Source organism: Battus philenor, unplaced genomic scaffold, assembly GCF_028537555.1.
Source record: "Battus philenor isolate CCGP_79_NKW_IND1 unplaced genomic scaffold, ilBatPhil1.0.hap1 SCAF_29, whole genome shotgun sequence".
Classification (NCBI taxonomy): Eukaryota; Metazoa; Arthropoda; class Insecta; order Lepidoptera; family Papilionidae; genus Battus; species Battus philenor.
The window spans coordinates 1,595,461-1,621,140 of NW_027181692.1; the positions used below are offsets into that span (position 1 = coordinate 1,595,461).

Here is a 25,680-nt window from a genome sequence, read left to right on the forward strand (position 1 = left end):
GGTACGTTTAAAATCTAAAACCAACAAGACATACGTGAAACATACATACAGTACCTGGTGATAAATATTGCACATCGACCTTTGGAAAGAGACGATCGGCTAATTTCGACTTCGTAGAGCATTATCTCTATCCCACACTACCTATGTGACGTTATGTCAATCGTTGTATTTCGTGCGACAGAGATAACGCTTTACGAAGCCGAAATTAGCCGATTGTCTCTTTCCAAAAGTCGATGTGCAATATTTATCGCCGAGTATTGTAAATCAGATTCGAAACTATTTAGTATCGGTAAGTGAAAATTACAGTGGGTTATCCTCAACGAGATAAGAATGCGTTTACATGCAAAAATTATTTCATCGCCATTTAATCCGTAACACACCACATGTCCACTTGTGGGCGGACAGTGGTTGTTTTATTTACCGTACATCCTATCGTCGTTCTTACATTGATTACAATTTTACTTGACACTTCTGATTTTTTTATAACACAAATTATAATACATGAAAATAAGCAGACTAGGAACACAGTTTAACAACCTAGAGGATAAATTGTCACTTTAAAAAAAATAGTTACATGTAAACGCATCTTTGCAATTGTCGCTCGATAATTTCATGTCCCTTTCACTTGTTTATGTGCGGTTGAGATAGCGATATATACCGTCGTTCGAACATTGTATAGTGATGTGCATTTGATAATTTTATATCGATGAATACATGTCAAAAAAAAATTTATTAAAATAAGAATAAACTGAAAACGAGGGATAGGACATGATTAACACAGTTTTTGTTTACATGTCGTATGCGGACCAACCCAAAAAATATTTGAAACAGTTGAGATCATAGAATACTATGGAAGAATGTGATCCGGCTTCTGTTCTTGGGTTGGCGGTGTGGGTCAACTCATTGCATGAAGTAGTCCGGGTGATCAGGGTCCTTTTCGAAACGCTTCGCCTCCTCCTGCATACTCTCCTTTATCTTCAGGATCGCGGCGGACTCCGTCTGGTCGCTCTGGTCACCTCCCGGCCCCCCGAAACCTTGGAAAGAGAAGTTAAAAATCTTGGAGTGGATATTAGTGGTTCAGTACATATTGTGATTGCATCGGTCACTTGGAAAATATAGAAACTAACCTTATATATGTCATAAAGGAAAATCAATTCAGTGCTTACAAAACTATATATGTATATAGGGGAGGCTGACATTGTCCAGCGTATTGGCAAGTTCAACTTGAAGGTTCTGGTGTGGAAGCCACGGCATACAGTTGCATATCCACCAAGATGGACTACCGACACTAGGTTCAGGATTCCAGGTTGTTAAGACGCAGAAAGCAGAAGGCTTTCAATCGATCTTTTTGGACTTCTATTGGGAAGGCCTATCTCCAGCAGTGGACTAGACAGTACTAGAGACATTAGATATATAGCAAAATATCACTATAGTTCGTTTGCGTTAAGAAAACTGATTCATTATTTTCATTGTACTAAAATAAACAAGCGAGTCATTTTTTTTAAATCACTAAAAAACACGACCGTACTCTCTGAAAGGTCTTACTTCAACTGGTCAATCTGAACAGGGCTTTCTATAACTTGCAATAATATTCATTATCCAGTCTAGCTACGCCCCGTAATTAACCAAAACGGTCCAAAATTGAAATTCCACTACTGAAGGCAAATTTTTTAACGCCTTCGTACAATTATTTGACTAACTGCATTATAACGCGAGAGAACTATTAATGATTTTGATATAATTGGTCACGATGACACAAATATTTTACGGCGAATTTTCTGATAAATATTAATTCACAAATAAAGTTCAGTGAACATAACGTTTGCGTTAAAATTTGATTGATTTCATTCTTAACGCGGGGGAACTATAGCTATGATAATTGTTAAAATGGCATTGCCAAGTTATGTGACAATTGTTAGTCACTATTTTAATGCGAAAAAACTATACATATAGAGATAAAAAATATTGCCGTGCTGGTAGCAATGGTTACCGTTTGAAAAGAAAATGTACCACCAGGACAGTCACTACGTGGTAACTTCGTTTGAATTTCAAGTTAAAAGATCTTAAAAATCAGAGTCTTTGTAATCTTTGATGACCAGAAGTTGGATTTTCTGGCTACATGAATATAGCTACATATCTATATCATCTGTGACTGACCCAAGGTTTGTTCAAATTCTTCGCTGTATCAACACGAAATAAAAATAAATCACATTAAATAGGGCAAAAGGTGTACTAATGTGGTATTGTAAATGGCGATCTCTACCAGACCATAAACATATTTTTTTTACATATATTTAGACCACCATTAGTATTTATTTATATGAATAAACATGACAGAAGAATTTTGGAAGTCTCTGGATGCTGGTAATGCTAGACCAGTCAACGAGGAGATATTTGGGTGAAGCCTATGCCTTAGGGTGTAAATATTGAAGGGTAAAAATATCAATCAATTATTTAAAATCAAACATTAGTGGTGTCCCATAAATCAACGTCAAGTAACAGCAAATCAACGTAATTTGGTGATAAGAAAAAAAAAACTTTTTTTAATTAGCAAACATTTTTGTTTCATCTCTATAAAAATAATTATTATTTTCTTTAGTAATAAAATCATTAAACTATGTATTGACGTCTTTTGTTCAACAGAAATTTGCACATGGTGACATGAGGAAAAAATTTTTTTCAACTAAGATTTTTAGTCCCAACAATGGAAATAACATCACAGGTTGTTACAAAAACTTTTACTATTTTTAATGACAAAAATTTTAACATAACAAAATAGAATTTTTGTAAATATTTTCCAGGAGTTAAATTTTTTTTTTGGTTTCGGGGTTAAAACTGCCTCTGGGGAAGGAAAGAGTTATATGGGATTTCTACCCACTAAAACCTCCTCGGTGGTCACCCTCTGCGCTGTGAGGGATTTCAGTACCTCCATAAGGAACACCCACAGTCTATCGCAATGTTCCATTTTGGATAGCCCGTCCTGTGGTATGCGTTGTTCATACTACTCCTGAATCCATTGTGGTGCTACCACAATGGTCCAAAACCACGTTGACCCATTATCCACCTCAAAGCCACTAAAGCTGGTGACAATTTCGAGTCTTGGTGTTAACCTTACCTAACCAATTACCAGATTCCATCCCGACGTTGATTTATGGGACACACTATATATCCGAATTTCCAAAATGGCCCAACATCTCAATCACCTTCGGGTGATACGTCTTTATCATCATATCACCAGATTTTAAAATATCTAAAGTAGGTACTTACATACTATCCAAATATAAAACTGCTCACGCTTTTATTTGGTGGTATATATACCAACAATATAAATAACCTTACACTATAGAGATCGAATACTCGGATGCATCTGTAGTAACAGCTAAAAAGTATGGAAGCGGCTTCGATTATATAATTTAATAAGGTATACTTATTTCTTTCTACCCTCCCCTAGTATACCAGCTGGTATATATAAATCAATTTCGCCTATTTGTAATAGTTGCAAATTTATAATACAAAAGTTAATTCCATAGTAAGCTAACATATATCCGAATATCCGATCTTTGAAAAATTAAATAATTCTTATTAATTTTGCCATCCACGAAGACGCATCCTGCTACTTCATTATAAAGGAATCTTGTGGAGAAAGGTTTATCATATGGATTTGTTAGAATACGTAAAATAGGTAGGAATATAAACTTGACTTTGCTAATAGAAATTAAAGGTTACATAAGAGATCATAGCTGGTATATCATGCTCATATTCTAGTGGAAAAAAAGAAGGTTTTTTACAGGAAAATATTGTAATATTAGTGTTAGAAGAATATCTATTAAACTAGGTTCTTTCGAAGATGCTTACCAAAGCCTATTCGAAACAATAAATATGTATCTCATTGTTTCAGAATACATATGTCACTTATTTAAAAAAACAATAGCAGTTTCTCTAAAATATGACAGGCAAGGAACAAGGAAAAGAACCTAGAAACGGACTGAATCTTTCGTCGAGCAACTCTTAGAAGATTACCACCCAATCTTCTAGAAGGAATGTATAAAATGAGTAACAGTAAGATATGAAATTTAGAATATTAATAGCCGATCCACTAGATAGAACTCAAATATTATCTGGGAGTATGCGAGAGCTAAAAAGAGTAGAGCGTGAATTTTGGGAATTAGTAGAAAATTTTCTCGTCTGAAGAGGCACTAGAAGAGAACTCAAGTATTAACTGGGAGTATGTAAGAGATGAGAAAGAGTAGGTCGTGAATTTTAGAGAATTAATGTCCAATCCACTAAACTGGAGAGACACTAGAAAAGAACTTGGATACTAGATGGGAGTATGCAAAAGATGAGAAAGAGTAATTTGTGAATTAAAAAATAGTACCACATTTCAACTCAATATACGCATAGAACCAAAAAAATAGAATGCGAATTCAGAGAAATTAGTGCAAAATCTTCTAGAATCTTCTAGTGGCAGCGGTAGTTAAGCTTCTGAAGAAGAGTACGGCATAGAACTTCCACACAGAAGGTGGACAGGCTTAATGTCGTCGGAAGATGATCTGATAGGAAATCTATGAGAGCCAGCAGTGAAAGAGTACGACTGTAATAATAATGGTGATGAATCTTCTAAGCTAAAGAAGGTCTGGAAGACAATTAGAATATTATTTGAAGGTATGTAAGAAATGAAAATGAGTTGAACAGAAGAAGCAAAAACTAGGGGTGGGGGGAGGAGGAAATTGTGGGTAAGTAGAGGGAGCGTCTTCGTGGATGGCACTAGCTATACTTACTTAAGTTATAGTCACCCATCCCAGATCCTGAGTCCTCCCTCGGCGTGCCCGGACCACCGCCGCCAACGCCCCCCGGGGACGACTTCATGCCGTCAACACCACCTAACCCTGGCAACGGGAGCTCACAATACAATGCATGTTTCAACGCTTCTACACTACACACCAGACATCGCCATTTCAATACATCGCCTACTTTCATGATTGTCTACTATTATAAAAAAATTAATTAAATGTCCAAAAAAGAAAATATATATAGATAGCAATAACAGCTGAACATATCTACACCGTTGACCATAGACAAGTATTCAAATTTCATTTCCGGCCATAGACTATCATTATATACAGATTATAGATAACGACACTACTAAAATAATTTAAAAAGAAAAACTAAATCATTAATAACTAAATTATTCTACTATCTGTATATTCGAATAAAAAAGTTTTTTTTTAAATCGATAATTATCTTCTTTCTGCCAACATCACGAATCGATTTAAATCGATTATTAAATTTAATTATTAAAATTATAAAATTTATGTTTAATCTATGGTTGTTGCACGTAATGAGTGTTGCCAAAATCAAATAGTTGATTAAATCCAGGTCAACGGTTTATTAAAAAAAATAGTTTTTTTGTTACTTGCATTTTATTGAACTAATAGATAGTTTTATTTTTAATAAATATATACCGTAAACTCAACGGCAGCGCTTTTAAAAGTCGATGTATATTTCAAAATCTTTATTTATCTATAATAACAATTTATAATACACAAGATCATAAAAAAATGTTATTTCAAAGTAAAGATCTTTACATTTCAGAACAGATAAACAGTTGAAAAAAAACATATCTCTTTATGGTCCGACGTCATAGACTAATTGCTTCATTCTCCTTAAAACTACCGAGATTTTCTTCATTTCATTTCAAAATTATGGCTTCGATAAAATATATTTACATGGCATCAAATAGATTTATTTAAAAAACATATTTCATACATTATCTATATACAAACTTTTACGTATTTCAGAGCAAGTCATTTTGACATATGTCAAAAAAGTATAGATATTTAATGGTAGGAAAAATATAGAAAATGGTAGGAATTTTCTACCAAGTGATTAATAATAGTATTGCAAGGCTTTTGTGGGGGCACTCGGAACCTCGAATGAATATCGAATATTTCGCCATAAAAACTTGACAAAATTGAAAAAAAAAAAACGTTTTGGTAATTTTTTTAAAATCATTATACTAGGTCAAAATAATTGAATCTTATTTTATGCCCAAAAATATTATATTTTTAAACAACAAATAAAGAATTGAATTCGATTATTCCCCCAAAACACAGTGTCAGGGGTGAAAAGTGGCAAAAAAAATGATGGACTGGATGAATTCCATGGCTTTCGAAAATTAGCGCCCCCAAAAAAGTGACAGATCGGGTGTTTCATACTTTTTATAATAGAGATCGGATATATAAAAGTATATTTAGCTAAAGGTTGCTAAAGGTATCTTAAGCTAACAAATCATGGAGACGGCTTAAATTAATAATCTATATATATATATATATATATATATATATATATATATATATATATATATATATATATTTATATACATAAATATATATATTTATATATATAACATATATAAAAATGAATGAATCGCTATTTCGATTGCTCCCACAAGAATTTGAAATCGACTTTTTTGATTTCTTTTATGTTATTTTTAGTTTTCTAGTGTTACCGGAAGCACTGTACCGCGCCTAAGGAACGCGCAGTGAGGTGTGGGAGGGGTTGGAAGTAAGAGCACGAGTGGACCGACGGAACGGAGTGGCCTATACTCCCTCTCCCCTTTTTGCTACAACGGTAATAACTATTGAATCTTTGCTGACCCTTTGACAGTTCGCTTTTTAAATTTCTCACGTTTGACGTTCAGGGATCACTGACACATGTCAATTCATTTTTTTTATTTGAGTAATACAGGCCAACAACTTCTGGCAGTACAATCTGTCAGAACAACCGATGGACAAATGAAACTTATTTCAAAGTACCCGTAAGATAGTATAGTTGGTCTCATTCGCTTAGTCAGTGAAAGTCTTCTCCGCACAAAGCCAACACTTCATCCTTAGCTAAATATACTTCCTAATATCCGGCATCTGAATAATTATGGGACTAGATAAATATCGCTTCCAAATTCAAAAATAGGTACCTTAATGATATTTTTTCAAAATTTCTTTTATGCCAGATACATTTAGTTTCACCCTTGATAAGGAAAATCTTTCTAAATGTCACCTTTCTACTGTCCAATTCCAGTCCTGTTTTTATTATTATAATCAGCCGTTATCAGTGCTATGTATGTATTAATTTTTTTTTTATAATTTAAACGCAAATCCATAAAAATATAAATCCCTAATGATATTTCTTAAATATACGTACAATAATTGTATGTTAAAAGTGTACATATGTCAATTAAAAAAAAAAACAAATAATTTAAATTTAGAAGCACCGTTCAAAAAATTAACACCAAGACTAATTAAAAATTACGTATAGACACGATAGAATAATGTATAATCTGTGTGTCAGTTGTATATTTGATCGTTTTTAATCTGTGCCGAAGGTGTACAAGTGAGCCCCACCTTCGGCGGGCGGCTGCGGCAGGTGCTGTGATGGGGGCCCGTGCTCTGCCCCCAGGGGGAACTCCGCTCCCAGGGTACCGGCGCCAACCGGCTTCATCAGCGTGTACATGCTGTCACCGCCTGCCGTTATACCACGTCACTAATTCGTTCGCCATCTTGTTACAGTTTTTCCCGCCCAAAAGTGACATTTTACTTTTGACAGTTGTTTTTTTTTTTTTTTTTTTGCAAAATGTTTTAGAACATTTATTATTAAAACAAAAAATCTACACTTAAAGTGTTACGATTGCCTACTAACTTTTTAAATGTATGTAGGCAAAAATATTTTTTTTAAAGTCATATTTTCGACGCCTGTCATTAAAATTGATTGCAATTAGTCCTGTATTTTTTTTAATTGCCTTATTCATATTTGGTATTATTTTTCTTGTGGCAATCATTAATAAATAATATAAAAGTCTGTCAATGTCACTTGTATTAATTTACAATATTTTTAATCTATTTTAAAAAAGAATATCGAAGTGGGGATATTGCATTATATTTACGCAATAATTAATAATTTTTTTTATATTATTACACACCAATAGAATGATAATCAGGGGCCCCCACAATAAAGTTTTATGGCAACATTTTGACAAACATTGATTTAGAGCATTTTTATTGCTTAATAATATAGAATGCCATAATCAGAAGTCATAAAACCTATCAAAACCCTACAGTAACATAAAAATACCCCATAATTTTTTTAACTGTGTCTTTTTTTACGTAATTTTTAATTAGTCTTTGGTACATTGTGGTGCGGTCTTGACGTTTCACATTGTCTATGGAATCGTGATTAATTTAAAAAAACGCGCCGTAGGAAGTGCTGCCATCTAGCGGTATGATCCCGTTTTATGACTTCCGACATCGACTTCCCAACTAGAGACATATATATCACACAATTGACGTTTCACAATTATTAAAAATATTTTTAATCTGTTTTCGTTATAACGATTTAAACTCTATAATCTTTTGATAAATTAAAACAAAATATCACTATTTTACAAAATTAATTTATTACCAAAGGTAAAAAATTCACAATAATTTCTATGATAATATGGAGGCGGCTTCGATGTCTAACTAGTGCATTGTGGGAACTTTTTTTTCTACTTGCGTAATAGATTTAGTTATTCGCTGGGTTTTTTGTTAGGGTATTTCGAAAAAATATTGACACTTGGATTTTTGTTTCTTAAACACATTGGCAAGGTTTGTGGAGGGGGTACAAAAATATCTACTTGCATCTTTACAGAATAATGCGACCAAAATAGGCGTGAGATCAAGGTCGAGTTTTTTCAGTACAAAGCCCTTTCCATATTAAGCCAACACATAAACTTTAATTAAATGTGGATCCGTATACGATTTTTGTATATAACCTATTAAATACCGCATCAAATTGTTTATATTTACAGTACGAATATTAAATAAAAGCGATGAAGGAAATACTAATTTACGTAATTTGCAAATGGCGTCGTTGACACATGTCACGAGTGTAGAAAAAAAAATTGTCTTTGGACGTAAAAATTAAAAAAAAAATTAAACGTCACTCTGCTTCTAGTTGGTAAGTCGACTTAGAGCTAGAGATCTAAAGGACAGTGAAAAATAACAATGAATTATCAAAGACTATAGACAAAAAGCCTTAAACAAAAATGAATCAAGCGTATAGAAAAGAGCCTGTGATTTCCATACCTTCGCTAAGTTTAAGCTAGAAGTATCTCAGCGCAGTATATTGCCTATTGAGACAGTGTTGTCTGACATACAGGATGATTGGTTATAGATGTAAAAGCTTAAAATAAATACAGTAATACCCCGCTTTACGCGAGGGTTACGTTCCAAAAAAAATCGCGTTAACTGAAATTCGCCAATAACGAGGTGTATGATTAAAAACAGTCAAAAATTATTACAAAAAAATACAAATCATTTTAATCAATCACTTTAATTCTAGGAACACTTTATGCAATATATACTCTTATTTTTAACGGAAAAATACATCTATTGTCTTTTGGGTAACGTTTTGTTTACGTTCTTGTAAAATAAGTTCATAACACCCAACATTGTTTTTAATTGTTTGACTGATGGTCAAGACACCATAGAGAAGTTGATGACTACATTATATTTATACGCACTCTTTCGCGTAATTCGAGGCATTTGAGCGCGAAATTTGCAATTCGCGTTATAGTGAAACCGCGTATAACGGGGTCGCGTAAAGCGGGGTATTACTGTATAATATTTCCAATCATTCTGTATAAAATGTTCACTCTGAAGTATGTTACATTAATGGCAGTATAAACTTTGCACGGAGGTACAGTAAGCTATATTTAATATTAATATCATTTTTATTATTTCTTAAGCCAGCAATACATTCAACCTTTTAAAACTTTTACATCTAATCAAGGGTATTTGATCTAGAAGTCTATGTGGGAAGCCTATGTCCAGTGGTGGACGTTCCAATGATATGATGATGAACGTTCACCTTTTCTTGTGCCAATTTGGTCCAATAACCCTCAATGACTTACAACTAAAACTTAAGAATGGAATGTAGTCGCTCAATCTGGAACTGTAACAATACTCCGAATAGCCCCACAATCCAAAGGTTGAGCTTGAGATTTCTCTGAGAGATCTAATAAAGAATGAGGAGTTCCATAGACGAAAGATAATCAACACTACACAACGGAGTAGGTTGAAGTAACAGCGGACAGTTTACTTATATGGCAATAAATAAGTTCATAGGTAGATCTGTATAGTGAGTTGGAAATCGCTGGGCAGCACAAAGCCAGTCATTGTGAAGATCTTTGGGGGAGGCATGTGCCTTGCAATGCTCGTCTATCGGATGAGAAGAAGAAGAAGGAGTGATATGGTGGTGAACGTGCCAATGCATTGCAAGACCACCTCCCTGAATCTGTTACAGGGGTCGTCAGCCCCGATCTCCTCGATTTATAAGGCGATGGACCCGACACCCGCACGGTAAGCCTACAGAATGCTGTTAAGTGCCAAAAGGTTATGTTCTTTTCACTCCACACTCTCTCTCTCTGTTTCACTTTCATTTGGCAAATAACGCAAAATATATATATGTCTGAACACTTTAGTTTCATAGCGTCGACAGATGGCGCTAGTTCCGACACGTATAAAAGGGGTACCGTGCGGTAGAATCTTCGATTATATTTAGATTAGAATTCATTTACTGTCTCTTTCTAACACGTCAATAGCACAGTTAACTATTGACCTGTTACCTACCCTCTCTTTCTTTCGTATTCTCTGTCTTTCTCTAACACTATCTCTCTCTGTTCCTCTCAAATACATTACTAATTATGTTTCTTATACCGTACAAAGCCGCCATGTGTTTATCACTTGTGTTGAAAGCATGCGCTGAGAAACTTTAAGCATTCGGTTTATAAATGTTTGGAGCTCATAGGCTGTTTAGGTAACCTAGTTAAGCGAGAATGAAGCAAGAAATAAATTGAAAAAAGAATGACAGCAGAACAAAGAAGACGCTTGTGAATGAACAAGAGATACAGCAAACTTGCATCTTTACGATGAAAACATTTTAGAAATCTTTTCTTTTCATCACCTATTTTAATATGAAACTATATGTCAATAGATATTGTTTTTTTTTTCTCAATAATCAATAAAAAGTAACTCATATAAAACTCTCTTATCTTGATAGTAATATAATCGAAAATTGGCAAAAATATAATTTTAAAATCGATATCTCTATTGCATATTTATAATATATATTCATATCTATAATACAAGGTTTCACAAGATAAATTAGGCTTAGACCTTCTTTTTCATAGTTTTGAATCTAAAAATAAAGGTATATTATTAAATAAATATTATTATAGCATTCAAGATTTTCTAGTTGATTGAACTGTGTGGAATTTGGTTTGTTGACTCATTTACAAGTTTGATATTATAATATGTACATGAAAAATTTTAAAATTATATCTATACAGATCAACGGTTGAGTTTCTGTACGTCTGTTAGACCAGCGTCAGCCAGGGGCATTTTGCTGCTTATAATGTTACAAATAATCGACTATTCAAGGGCTCGCAAAAGCCTACTTGTATAAACAAATTTTAAATTTAGACTTTGTTATTTTTAGCTATCTCTATATATTTTCAGACAGACAAATCATAAAGGTAAGATAATTTTGAAATAAAAAAAATATTTTAAATACAAAATATTTTTATATTCTTGAAAAATTCATCTAATATATACAACAGATAGATGCAAGTTTGCAGTACAAAGTGAAAACATGAAGAATTTGATATTACAAGATAATTTCATAACATGGTGCATATATATATTTACTTCTATATATATGTGAAGTCGTACGAAATTCCAATATATATATTTTTTTAATTTACTTAAATTCAACAATAAAATATTACATACAAGATATATTTATGACTCAATATCAAACAGTACCAAACAATGAATATCTTAAATCTAAGACAACATATATTACATTAAAAAATTACCAGATATACTATGAAATATTAAAATATAAAATTACTAACATTTCAATAAATTCAATTATTTGTTTCTAGTATCAGATTTTTTTTGAAACCAAAACTAATACTATTATATGTAAAATTAAATGATAATCAAAAAATATTAAAGGCATATAATTATGTTTATGCCTTCGAGTTTTTTAATATAACCTTTGAACTAAGTTTACCAGGACATTCAAGACCTAAGTTCAAGTGGTACCATGGGATTTTCCACTTCTGACAGTATTTTATTTGTATCAACGGAGGAATTAAAAATCAATAAAGTATATTTATTATTGAAAATTATTTTTGTTTTATTTAGAATTTCATACGATTTTCACATCGATTATTTTCTAGTGCATTAGGCTATCGATTCTTTGACAATCGTAAAAAATCGATATTCTGTATCGATTCATGCGATGACGTATCAAAAGACCGTATAGCCAAACAACTGTGCCCAGGTTTCCTACTCACCCGAGTTGGAAGAGTCTTGCGGGCTGGGCATTATCGGTGTGGGCGGACCTGGTGGCCCGTTGGAGCCCGGCGGCGCACCGTAGGCGCCTGGCGAGCCGCCGCTGTAGTTTAGGGGCGCAGCCCCACCGCCGCCCCCTCCGCCTGACCACGAACCACGCGGACCCAAGCCCATCGGTGGCATACCTGTACAAAACATATCATTCCTGTTCAGACCTGTACAATAAGGAAAGCAAAAAGAAATATAATTTTCACAGTCCAGGTGCACCGAAGACATAGTCAAGGTCTGGAAGTCATAGGATATGGGCAGTTCAAACAATTCAGTGCACTTCATTGCACGACAACTACTGCATAGCAGAAGTAGCTATATATTTGTACCTTTCTTAGTTAGGATGGACTTCCGTAAGGTAACGCCTGAATCTATTAGATAGATATGTCCTTGTTAAGGTTTTCACATCTCTAGGGGAAACTTCTGACAAGGACTTTTACAGCTAAAATGATAATAATGCCATTGTTTCAGCCCACTCCTACTGCAAGGCATAGGCCTTCCCTCAAATATCTATAACAATCTGTCTATAGTTAAGAAATTTAATCATTATCATTTCAACAATATTATGTCCACAGCTGGATATAAGCCTCTTTCATTTCTAATAGAACGGGTTGGAAGAGGCCTCCATCCAACGTTTTCTGCGGACTTTAACAAGGTAATCGATCTACCTTATGAAATGTTTCACTGCAATTGCAAGTCCATGGTTTTACTCCGGGACCTCGAAAAATCTTTTGAAATGAGACACGTACCTGGACCCTGGGGCGGAGGCCCACGCATCCCTGCCGCGTAGGCGCCGGGGCTCATAGGACCGCAGCCGGGGCGTGGTGGCGTCATGCGCGGACCGCCCAGAAGCCCAGCACCGCCTGCCCCGCCTCGCTCCAACGAGTTACCCATCATACCTTGCCCTATGACAATAAAAAAATTGTTTAAAAATTTATACATAGGAATTATGATATATTATAAAACATATGATAGAACTGTGATATAATTTGAAGAAAATTTAAAATAAAAATGTGTAATAAAAATGAACCAAAAAAATTAAATGTAATATGTGTAGTTATTTCTTAAGAAAAGAAGAAAAATTAATACAAAAAATGAAATGGAATAAATGAAATTGTGACAAACAAAAGAATGAATGGTTTTCTTTAACATGGAAGGAAAAAGAGTATGAAAATAAAAAAATATTTAATAGATTTTTATTGTGACTGTTATCCCTGTGAACCCAGGACAGGAGAAGTATGAAAGGCCCCCAATAGAACCCCCCATTGAGGGCCTCTCATACTTCCTCATAAAAAAATCAAACATAGTAAATATATGACATAAAACCAATGGCAATAAGCAACCATGACTAATGCTGTATTGCATAATTTTTTTTAAAAAATGATAGAATTCTAAATTCAAAATATCTACATTTAAGAAAGTATCTACACAGTTTTATATCTTTATTTTTCAATGGTTGAAAACTCTGATCTGAGAAGAACCATTCAGAAACTCAACAGTTGCTTATTTTTCTGTGCATGCAAATGTATTAACCAACTTCCACATATTCTATTACAAACACTTCAATACTTTAATAAGATTTGTTTAAATATATACATTTAAAATTGTTTAAAACTAATATAAGGTACAGTACCCAGCAATAAATATTGCACATCAACCTTTGGAAAGACAATCTGCTAATTTCGGCTTCGTATAGCGTTATCTCTGTCGCACGAAATACAACGACTGACCAAAAGCCACATGGATAGTGTGGGACAGAGATATTATATTATAACATCTGTAAGATTTCCTCTCCGTAACCAAAGATAAAAAAGGTTGCTACATACTACTACTTCACCAGGTTGTGAGGCTCTATTTAGAAACCGTGCTTAACCCTTCGCTTGCCGTAACATGGCGCCCGACAGTGCCGAAAAAGAATTTTTAAAATGATAAATGAAACATTACTGTTTATTGTATATCTGTAGTACATCCAAAGCAAGCGATTTTGAACTGTATTTTTAAGGTGATTCAATATAGTATAGCCTATTTTATTTCGCGCTGATCTGACCCGTATGCACCTGGGGAGTTTTGACGGATATGTTCATAGGTAGTTGACAGGTTAAGATCTCCCACAAGGCAACTTCAACTTGTGGTAAAATACTACTATACTTTTAACAGCATTACTCCATTGTTTTATATATCAATTCAATGACAAACTGATTTGAAGTCATAAGGCATGTTGTTTAAAAAACTTATGTTCAAGCGACAGATGTGGATGTCATTGTCTTGGTCACCAGTTCGACATGGCCCCATGCACCATAACCATTATCAAACTTAAACTGTATTTTACAATTGCTGTTATATTTTTAAAATGCTTCACAATATACATTAAATATTGTAAATAGTAACTTGTGAAGTTATGTATTCATTTAAATACAATGTTAAAGCAATACAAAATAAATTAAAGTACTACAAGTGTTTCCACTTTTTAAATTTTCACACCAACGCGTGGCCGGGTCAGCTAGTATATATATATATATATATATACATTGATGGAAGGTCAGATGGCTTACTAGCATTTATAGACTCCATGGATCTATTGTCTGAGCTGTGGAGCTTGAATTAATTAAATGAACACATAATAAAAATGAAAATACATTTACTAAATCACCCTTATAAATGTGAAAAACTATAAATGGCCAGCTGTTTCTGTTATTTTTTTAATTATTACATTAGCTTTTTATTTTCAAATAAATTATAAATTTACCTGGTGGTCCATTAAAATCATTTCCCATGCCCATCCTGACACCGGATCTCGGTCCACCTGAGTACCACGGGCCAATGAACGGCTGTCCCGTGCCCATCAGCTGAGCCTGTGGCCCATGAGGCGAGGGCTGCGATCCTGGATGTGGCGCCGGCGGTGACGGTCGCAACGATGAGTTGGGGAAGAACCCTGGAGGCATCCCGCCGCCACCCATACCTGGAAACATGATATTCTTTATTTTATTTTCATTAAACAAATATTATTTTTAATTAGTGATACATAATACATTATTATCATCATCATTTAAGAAATAAGATGTCCACTGTTTGACACTGGCCTACCACAGATATCCTATAAAACAGTTCTGAAGCATTCAACATACAATATCTTCTGACAACCTTAAGAAGGACACCTTGTGTGTGTCTTGAGCGCCTTGTTTAATTTTATCTATATATACAAAATAATAATTATATTAAAATAAAGAATTATTAGTATATTTATTTACCATTTTTAAAAACTTTTTATTTTCAATACCAAAAAACCTTTACCTACAGTTATAATTATTTTATCTTTTTTTTAAAAGTTAAAGTTAAATAAGAAGAAAAAAAATAATCAAGGGTGGCCAAACTGCGGCTCGCGAGCCACATGCGGCACTTTGAACGATTATTTTTGTCTCCGATTGATTGTCGAATTATTTCAATATTTAAATTTATATAACCCACGTCAGCTGCTGGGAAATTGAAACAAATTACTGGTGTAAACAATTATTATTATTATTGCACCACAACATTAGCGAAATCCAAACACCGATCGTAATTAACAAACTAACCGGCATAGTATTATTAGGAGTGCTGTCATATACATGTGCATATATCTACCTTCAATATACATATTTTGTACTTTAGTTCTAAATAATTTTAATATGATTTTTGTAATAAAACATCTTTTTGCGTGCTTCAATATTTCAATTGTAGCTGAAAAATTTCAAATTTCGAAAATTTGCTCGCACTATCAAAGCGCTTGACCACCCCCTGGTATATACAATACAATTAGTTATACATGGAAAACCATGATATAGTATTTTAGTTAACTGAGCTTTTCTACAATAACATCTTGCGGCTTGCCACAACTCGGGTTATTTTTTTGTGTACACTTTCATGATATTATCAACACAACCTTTTCAGTATCACATAAGTTTAAAAACAGTAACCTTTATGTATAGAAGCAATGCAATTTGTACCACACAATATTTTAAGTGTTTCTTGTAAAATCATGATAGAAAATCTTGCAAGTGTGTTCTAAATGTGGATGTGGTTAATTTTTTGGAATATGTATAATCAAATCAGACGAAGAAAAAACACTGTTTTTATCATTCCTATTAACTCTGAACAACTACTTGCTGAAGGGAGTTAAAAATACAAGCATGCATAAAAAGAGGGGGTTATCTCTAAGAAACTAAATTATATGGCAAAGTATCATAAAATTTACCAATTGAAGGTCAAAGTATTCAAGACGCAGTCATAATAAAATATCGAACAAGAACAAACCTACTGTGCCAACAATTTGATATAGCTTTATGAAAAAATTGTTTTAGACTTTATCATACTGTATCATATAATGTATATCTTTTGAAATGTACAGTAAAACAAATTCATAATTTGCTGAATTGTATGGTTTTATATGACTGTTGGTAGATATATGTACCAATAAAAAGTATGGATAATACAATAGTTTACCAATCTCCGGAGCTGTCCACCTATTCTTGTAAATTATTATATTTATGATTTATATCTTAACATGTACCACACATTAGAAATATACCAACTGTTTATTTAAACAATTTTTAAATACCATCTCAAAAGGGTTACAAGTTCAGTTTTTTTTGCAAATTTATGACAACTCAGAGACAGATCTGTATTTTATTATATCTTCAAATGTATACAATTGTATTAAATAAATTATAATTAGTGTTTGAAGCCTTTTAAGAGTTCATCATTCAATCCATAAACACCATCATACAGTCAATGACAGGCCTTTCCCAAAGATATCTACGGAGGTTTATAATATAATCACAATGCAGGCAGGTTGGCCATTACTCAATAATATGCAGATGATGACCTCTGGGAACTTTAATATCGCAGTGACTGTCTTGACATAAAAGCACACAAGTGTGAACTATAAGATTGCATCCCAGAACTTGAACCTGCAACCTATGATTGCAAGTTTCAGTACTCTGCCGTTATACCACTGCTTATACAGTACCCTGCGAAAAAACTGCACATTGACCTTTGGAAAGAGACAATCGCCTAATTTCGGCTCTTTAAACATACTTATATGCCGGGCAAATATCCCTAAAATTCATTTTACAGATTTTCTGTCTTCAATATATTGTTAGAAAATTAATTATAACAAAATGGTAGCACATACTAGACCAAAACTATTAATCATGAATGAGAGGTACACAAATAGAATAATGTGTACCTCTAGAAAAAAATGTAGCTATCCCATCAATTCAAACTTATATTAATCAGCTTGTATTGAAAAAACAGTGTCAATCTTCCAATTATATATTTCAACTAATTTCATATTCATGAAACTTCTACTTTTGTAACATTATTCAATTTAATTCAAATTTTTATTATAAATAAAATAATAAAAATTTGAATTAAATTGAATAAAGTTACAATTAAGTAACAAATAATTTATTATAAAATAAAATTTTGTAAATTATTACATGTGTCACTTTATGTGTGGTGCGCCAAAAAAAAATTGAATTTATATTGGCCTGTTGATTTAAAAGGTTGCTCACCTCTGATCTTCCATATATACATATGTAAGTATATATTTATACATATGTATGTAGTAAAGTTAAAACTATTTATGGTTATAAAAGTTTCAAATTTCCAATGAAAATAATTTCTTTCAAATCAAATCAAAATATTTAGCTTTATATGTAATTAGTGGACATTGTACGTTTGCTTCAGCAAGACCTTCACTTGTCTCTTGTCAATACTCCTATTGGCTTCTCTCATATTGTTAGAGACCTGGTCGGAAGTGGGATAAGTCCTGCATCTTATCACAATCTTAACAGGTTCCACCATGAACAAGGACCATGACAATGTGGACATATGTTCTATGCTATGCTGGACTATACTCAATTTGTAAATTTATTTAATCTCATTTTATATATTTATAGATATATATGTATGTATGTGTATATATATATATATATAAATATATATATATATAATTTTGATCAATAGTGCAACATAAGTCACATAGGCCTCCCCCAATTGCTTCAATCTTCAATCATGTCCACTATGGCACTGAAAACCTTCTAATGTCATCAAACCGTCTGTAATGTCTGCATCTTTATCATTGTATTGCCTCTAATCTACACAGTAATATAGAGCATACAAAAGAGGAAAAAAAAATATAAAATAGCATAAACAAATATACAAATATGATAATTTTGTGATATTTGTGGAATGAGATGATGAGCGGAAGAGAACAATAGAAAACTGTATAATAAAAGAGGAGAAAAGATAGATCTTAAGAGAAATGACAGAGTATAGAAATAAAAAAGGATGTGAAGAAAATTAATAAAAGAGGAATAAAAACCCAGTCCCGAACAAGAAAAGGGTACTAGAGGTCCCTAATAGCAGGGGACATATTTTAAAAAAAGGGGTTTACACAGTGATGGACCTTGTCCACTTACTACTTGTTTGTCTCAGTAGTTAACCAGACCATGTCTAATTCAAATTTATACTCCTTGATATCTCCTATTTTATTGTATTTTCAAGTCCTGGGCTCTTTTGTTATCCATTTCTGAGTATCTAAGTATGCTTCTTCTAATATTTTATCTATAGCTAGTGTTGTACCTATGACTTATGGACACATCTTATGTAGCTAAAGAATATCAGCTGGCTGTGCTGATTTCAATAACAAAGCAATATTCTAATAATTTCGCATAAAGGTTAGGTATTGCCTAACTAACTCAACTCCTCAAGAAATCCTGCAGAATCTTAAAGTCACCTGCAAACTCATAGAGGCCCTACAGTAAGAGAGTCAGAAGGATGTTACCACTAATTGTTCATTGAAGTTCACAGCTTCAACAAATTTTAGCTGTCCTATAGCTAAAAGCACTTAGTCCATATTTCTCCACAACTAAAGGAGCACCCTCAGAAGCCTGTTCTTACATTATCTATTTAATTAGAGCACTGGATACTAACATTAAAAAAGAATAATGAGTAACACTGCATAACCTCAAAACAACAGAAATCTATACATATACATATAAAATAACAAATCAATCTCTTTAATCTAAAGTAATTAATATATATACTAAAATGAGTTAAATTTGTAGCATAAATACATATGTTAGAATTCATTATGGTGTTTCATTTGAAAATTTATTAGAAAGTAAATGAATTTTATTTAAATTATACCAGAAATTACATCTATTTGAGCTCAAATAAACAATAGAATATCATAGCAGATATTCACGTAATAATCGTGTTTATACTGTAAATATTAGTATTGTAAGATTTTAAATCAATGACTATTTACTTACCAAGATAAGCTGAAACTGTGGCCTAGAAAGACAATTTCGTTGTAGCGAAAACGCGGTATTTCATTAATGTAGATAAGTAAGTTTCGTACCGTCATTGGGAGGCGCAGGGCCGGCATTGTGGCCGATTCCGTTGACTCCATACCCGGAATTGACGAAACCGTAGTCGTGGAAAGCCTTGGCCTCTGATGAGTGCTCGCAGGAGTCCCGCCGCTCGGGCGCCGCGCAGTACAGGTCCCAGAACACGCACCACCACGAATGTAGAAACCCGGGCGGCTCACCAAGCGTTATGTTCTTCTCCCATCTGATTTCGGAGAGGAAAGTTTGCGCCGCCTTCTGCGCCCCGACGTGTAGCAAGTACTCGTACACATAAAGCGCCAATTTCTCGCGCGCTTGAGCGTCCGAAGGCACTGTTGAGCCTTTGCCCTTGGCATACATATCGACTGGAAGCCGACGTTTATGTTGCAATTGTTTATTATTTACATTAACGCTTTATATCAATAAATTCAACTTCACAAAACGTCATTGATCGATGGCGACATTTGGCGTCTGTGGCATAGAGAACTCGGATTGTTCTCAATTACTTGTAACCTGTTAATTGAACTGTCATAAATATGCCTACATATACAACAGACAATGAAATTTCGTTATTTTAAAATTTTCTTCATTAATGGCTTTCTCAATACTTGTTTTAAATAGATATGTATATAAAACAGTAGATACACACATAAATATTGTTCAATCTATTTTTCGCAATTGAAATTATAAATAAATTAATTATTAAGTATTGCAAATTAAATCTAAAAACAATCATTTTAGTTAAATGACAATTTTCTTATAATTTTCTGACTACTAATACATAAAAATTTAAAATAAAATTAATTGAGTGAAATCATCGAGAACACACAAAAGTCTAACAATGTGTGTTTTTGTCTACTGCTTCTTCCTTTTCGTGCGACCGTGTCACCGCGTGTGTCGCATTTGCGTCTCTCGTTAAACATTTAAAATGGCCATCCGACCAGCGTATAGACCGACGGTCATCAAGAAGAGGACGAAACGGTTCATCAGACACCAATCTGATCGCTATGATAAACTTAAACGCAACTGGCGTAAACCTAGAGGTAATATATTCATCTTACTTTGTGTCCCACGTTTTGTTCTAACCTCAATAATTTTCTCTTATCGGCTCTTGAAAGCCTACTATTTAATCACAAATTACACGAAAAGTGTGTAGTTATATTTTGTAATTAACTTTTACATGTTAATATTCTGCCTGGACATAATATATGGAGGCATTGGTCGATAGATTTGACATTTTGGCGACAGACAACGCAACTGCTTTTTATATCGAAAATGTGATAGTTAGGTTTTTTCTATATATTAAACCCTTATTAAGCATGGAACTCATTAATTTTGTTACTGAAATAGTAAATTATAATTTGTCAGCCGGTATATTTCAGGTTAGATAGGTTAATATACTTCAGGGTATTCTAATAAATTATCATTAGCGCTTGGCGCTTTAACTAAGGCTTCTATATTCGAATTTAAAACAATGTCAGCAGTAGAACTGTTCATTTGAATATTACTCGAATTTTCTTAAAAGTTTTTCAGGATATATTTGACCGGGCTTATCAGAATATGATGAATAAAGCATTTCATCACAATTAAAACATTAATTTCATCAGGCTGTTTACTCTAAATCATCATAATTTCAGCTGTGGACATCCATTTGACATAGACCATCCATAGACTTTCAATGGATTTTCATTTTGCTACAAACTTATTAAATAATGAAAAAAAAACTGTTTACAATGATTAAAATGGATTATTTCCTAGTTTCTCAACTTAATGGACTATATATAAATAAATAAAAAGCCTGTGTTAAATGTTTTTATAAGCCCACTTAAAGATATAGTGACTTGCTATCTCTTGGAATTGTATTTTAAATTATAAATCAAATTAAAATGTTGCAAACTCCTCAAACCTGAGATTTTGGTACCGTCAAAGCCTTTTATTGCAATTTGAAGGCACTATTTGATTCTAATTTCTAATCATTTTGGGTACTTCTGAAATTTTTTTTTAAATTTGCAAGGGCACTCTGTGTTATTCATTTAAAATATGATAATCACAATTTGTTACCTTGCTATATTAATACCACCACACCCTATTCCAGATAACTGTCATATTGTTATTTGGTCATATTGGTGGTAACATTTTAAATTGTATTTCCGGTGATAAACCAAGTTTACCATGTTCCAATGTTTAATGTATTATAAAAGCATTTATTATTTTCAGGTATTGACAACAGGGTGCGCAGGCGTTTCAAGGGACAGTACTTGATGCCAAGCATTGGTTATGGTTCAAACAAGAAGACCCGTCACATGCTACCAAATGGTTTCCGTAAGGTATTAAATAAAATTTTAGTAGTTTGTTTGTAAAATAGAATCATCTTATAACAATGGGAGGTAATTTAACATTCGACGGATTCACTATGAAGGTGACATATCCAGTGCATGTAGAGAAAGGCTGGGTATGGTGCTTTGGGCTGATGACCCTTATACCAAGTTTAGGGGTATATTTGTGATCCTTTGGCATTAACTACTTACCCTTCCTATCTAAATTTTAAAAGATCATACAAAACAAAGTCCTTTATAGAAGATTTCAATACCATAGTGTTTTTTTTTACTCTTAATGCTAATGGATGGAGGGTGTCAGATCTTGCAACTGTTTGGAGGGACCGCAAGTCGCTTAATATGGCGCATAACTGCGCCAACTCGCCGACCGCGTACCCTGTTGCTTCCACTAATGCCAGCAGCTCTGCCTGGTATACAGATGATGTGTTATGCAGGATGCCCCACCCATCTTATTGTGCCATTGGTCTAAATAACCAGATCAGCAGCCGCAGTGGAATACCATAGTGTTTCAACCATTCACTGACAAGTGTTTCTGAGTGTTTGGTAATATTCATATATTAATGGTTTATCAGAATATTGTAAAGCAGCAGTGAGCAACTATTTTAACTAATAGGCCAATTTAAATTTTAAAATTGTTTGGCGGTCTGCAGATAAATTATACTGAAATATTTCATATATAAATTCAATACAAAAAAATCTAGCAAACATGTTGGTTTTGTATTCCAAGTTTGAACAAGTCGCCAAGAAACTACTTACAAATTATTTCAGTTTAGTATGTACTACTATTTTATTATATAAGAAAGTCAAATAAAATAAATTTAAGAAATGTTTAGCCTGCATGTTGTTCATCCGCGTTGTAAATAATTGTGTCTGTATTGGAGCACATTACTTGTTGATAATGGCAGTTAGGAGACCAACAAACCAATTGGCAAGGTGTAGGTAGAATAGTTGGAATGATGATGTATTAGAGGGACCGGAAAGTAATGTCAGTTCGTTAAATTCACATGACTACATTTTTAACAAGATTTTATTTCTAATCAACAATATCTTCACATTTGTCATCAACAACCATTTTCCATTGAATATACCAAATATTCAATGCCGGGGCCGTATAAATCAATCAGCTTTTCTGTAAAATATGTCGACAGAAATGACATTACTTTTCAGTCCCCCTAATAATTAAAACCTGTTATTGTTGCGATACTTAGTGGAGGCCTATGCTTTTCTTTGGGTGTCTTTCTGTTGATATAATAAAGATCTGAATATTTCTCCATGCAAGGGCACTCTGTGTTATACATCTATATATGATATTCACAATTTGTTACCTTGCAATATTAATTCTATCGATACCTATTCCAAGCTGTAATCATTTGCAGTTTGGTCACAGTGGTAGATACAAGGCTTTTGGCCACCTATTTCATCTTTGTGTTTCATACAACTTTTTATATTCTAATGCTCCTTAAAATTAAAGTTATTAAAATGTTGAAATGTCACCCCTCCTTCACTCCAATTATGTTTTTATAAGTCACTTTTTTAGAGATTATTTACCACAAACTCAATTTGAGAAAAAATAGTTAATTTACTACAGCCATTCAAAGTGAAAGTTTTATCAGCATTATTAGTTTATTTAAAAAAATAACCTTGAATGTCATTTAAAATTTAATAATAGATACTGGACTGTTTGTATTTCGTGCGATAGAGATAACGTGTTATGAAGCCGAAATTAGCCATTGCCTCCTTCCAAAAGTTGATGTGCAATATTTATCGCCGGGTACTGTACTGTGGATACATGATATATAAGACTTAGTGTTCTGCTAGTTAAAGACCTAAAATGATGAGCCTAAGTTACATTTAATCAAGATGTCTCAAGTATTCGGAATTTTCCAGAAAAAAAATCACAAATTCTCTAATACCAATCGAGCCATTGAAAACTATTGAACATGGGTGTGAAATGAATAGATATTTAGGTTCGCTGCCCCCGGGCTAGGTTTGATATATTCCCAAGTTACACCTTGCATATTTATTAATACTTATATAATAGGCGAAGTATTTATTTAATATATATATATACCAGGGGTGGTGGCCAAGTTCCTTGTGGCATTTTTCGAAATTTGAAATTTTTTTCGAGCCGCAATTGAATGTGCATTTAAAACACGCATACAATATTTTTTTTAAATTATGAGATATAATGGCACACATGTATGATGGCAATTCTAATATTATTATTTTTTTAATGCCGGTCAGTTAATTATGACGGTATTTGGATTTCGCTAATTTTATGATGGAATAATAATCATTTACCCAAGTAATTTGTTTCGATTTCTCAGGAGCTGATATGGGTTATATAAATTTAAAAATTGAAATAATTCAACAAAGAATTGGTGCCAAAAATAATCATTCAGAGTCGCATGTGATTCGTGAGCTTCAGTTTGGCCAACCCTGATATATACTAATTCATTTTATTAATAAGCACTCCTTTCTCTATCTTGTCATTCACAGTTACCTGCTGGCTATTTCTTTACCACTGCCTGCCATATGTGATCAGACTGCTTTGCCACACATCTTGAATTTAATGCCAATTTATAATGATAATATTGATAACTAACAGAAACATTGTTACAGGTCCTGGTACACAACGTCCGCGAGCTAGAGATCCTGATGATGCAGAACAGGAAGTTCTGCGCTGAGATCGCCCATGGTGTTTCCTCCAAGAAGCGGAAGACGATCGTGGAGAGAGCCCAGCAGCTCAGTATCAGGGTCACCAACGCGGCCGCACGTCTGCGCAGCCAGGAGAACGAATAAACTTAAGATTAAATAAAGTTATATAAAAATAGTTTTTTTTTATTTATTTACTTTGGTATGACATAGTTCTTCAGACTATCTTTATGTGGCAATTAAAAGTATAATGGGGGAAGTTAAGTCTAATATAACTAAATTATCCCAACCAAAGATGGCGTTGTTCAACATTTTTAAGTACTTCTATATTTGAGCACTGGTTACTCAGTGGTTTGGCGCCGAGACATGGTCATAGATCGCGTGTTCGATTCCCGGGATATAACCATAATTCACACTTCATTATTTCTAGATGGGTAAGATAAAAATCATTTTAAATAAACTCAAATGGAGATGTAGTCCAATAAATTCTGTAATATAGTGTGTTGAAATAGAAATACACCCAAAAATGGTATAAGGCTATGTAAAGCATTTAAAAACAACAAACGCAAATCTAGCTAGACAGGTAGATACATTAATAACCTACACCATTTCTGCTGTATATTCTTTAAATCAGAGTCATAGGCAGCGGCCCACCGCGCAGTGTCGACTTCACCGCTGGGCAATTGTACGTGAGACGCGATGGAGGTGGGTCTTTGCGAGAGTTATATAGTATAGCCACTAGCAAATAAGTTTAAGAGAAAAGGCAGGTGTTCTCTGCCCACCATACTACTCACTGCGATCTCAAACCGCCTATCAAGTGCGTCAATAATGATATATCCCCCCATAAATTTCTTA

The 25,680-nt window shown here is 33.5% G+C and overlaps 2 protein-coding genes and 1 non-coding gene across 6 annotated transcripts; 2 read left to right on the top strand and 1 right to left on the bottom strand.

Moving 5' to 3' along the window:
• Positions 1 to 507: 507 nt before the first annotated feature.
• On the bottom strand, positions 508 to 20,309 carry Ssdp (Sequence-specific single-stranded DNA-binding protein). Of its 4 annotated transcripts, none has more exons than XM_068769799.1 (7): positions 19,849 to 20,309; positions 15,190 to 15,402; positions 13,193 to 13,348; positions 12,398 to 12,580; positions 7,401 to 7,520; positions 4,779 to 4,886; positions 508 to 1,034 (listed from the first exon to the last, which is right to left on the bottom strand). In XM_068769799.1, exons 1-7 carry the CDS (start codon positions 20,192 to 20,194, stop codon positions 901 to 903), a joined length of 1,260 nt encoding a protein of 419 aa, XP_068625900.1. In that variant the 5' UTR covers positions 20,195 to 20,309; the 3' UTR covers positions 508 to 900. The 4 variants fall into 4 exon arrangements, with proteins under 4 accessions (XP_068625900.1, XP_068625901.1, XP_068625903.1 ...); XM_068769801.1 differs by having other exon boundaries at positions 988 to 1,056; XM_068769800.1 differs by lacking the exon at positions 7,401 to 7,520.
• A 383-nt stretch (positions 20,310 to 20,692) lies between these two features.
• On the top strand, positions 20,693 to 25,003 carry RpL32 (Ribosomal protein L32). Its single transcript, XM_068769951.1, has 3 exons — positions 20,693 to 20,877; positions 22,052 to 22,161; positions 24,793 to 25,003. The coding sequence occupies exons 1-3, from the start codon at positions 20,763 to 20,765 to the stop codon at positions 24,970 to 24,972; spliced, it is 405 nt and encodes a 134-aa protein (XP_068626052.1). The 5' UTR covers positions 20,693 to 20,762; the 3' UTR covers positions 24,973 to 25,003.
• On the top strand, positions 21,843 to 21,973 carry LOC137926459 (small nucleolar RNA psi18S-841/snoR66). Its single transcript, XR_011107711.1, has one exon. It is a non-coding gene; the product is annotated as a small nucleolar RNA psi18S-841/snoR66 (small nucleolar RNA).
• Positions 25,004 to 25,680: the final 677 nt, after the last annotated feature.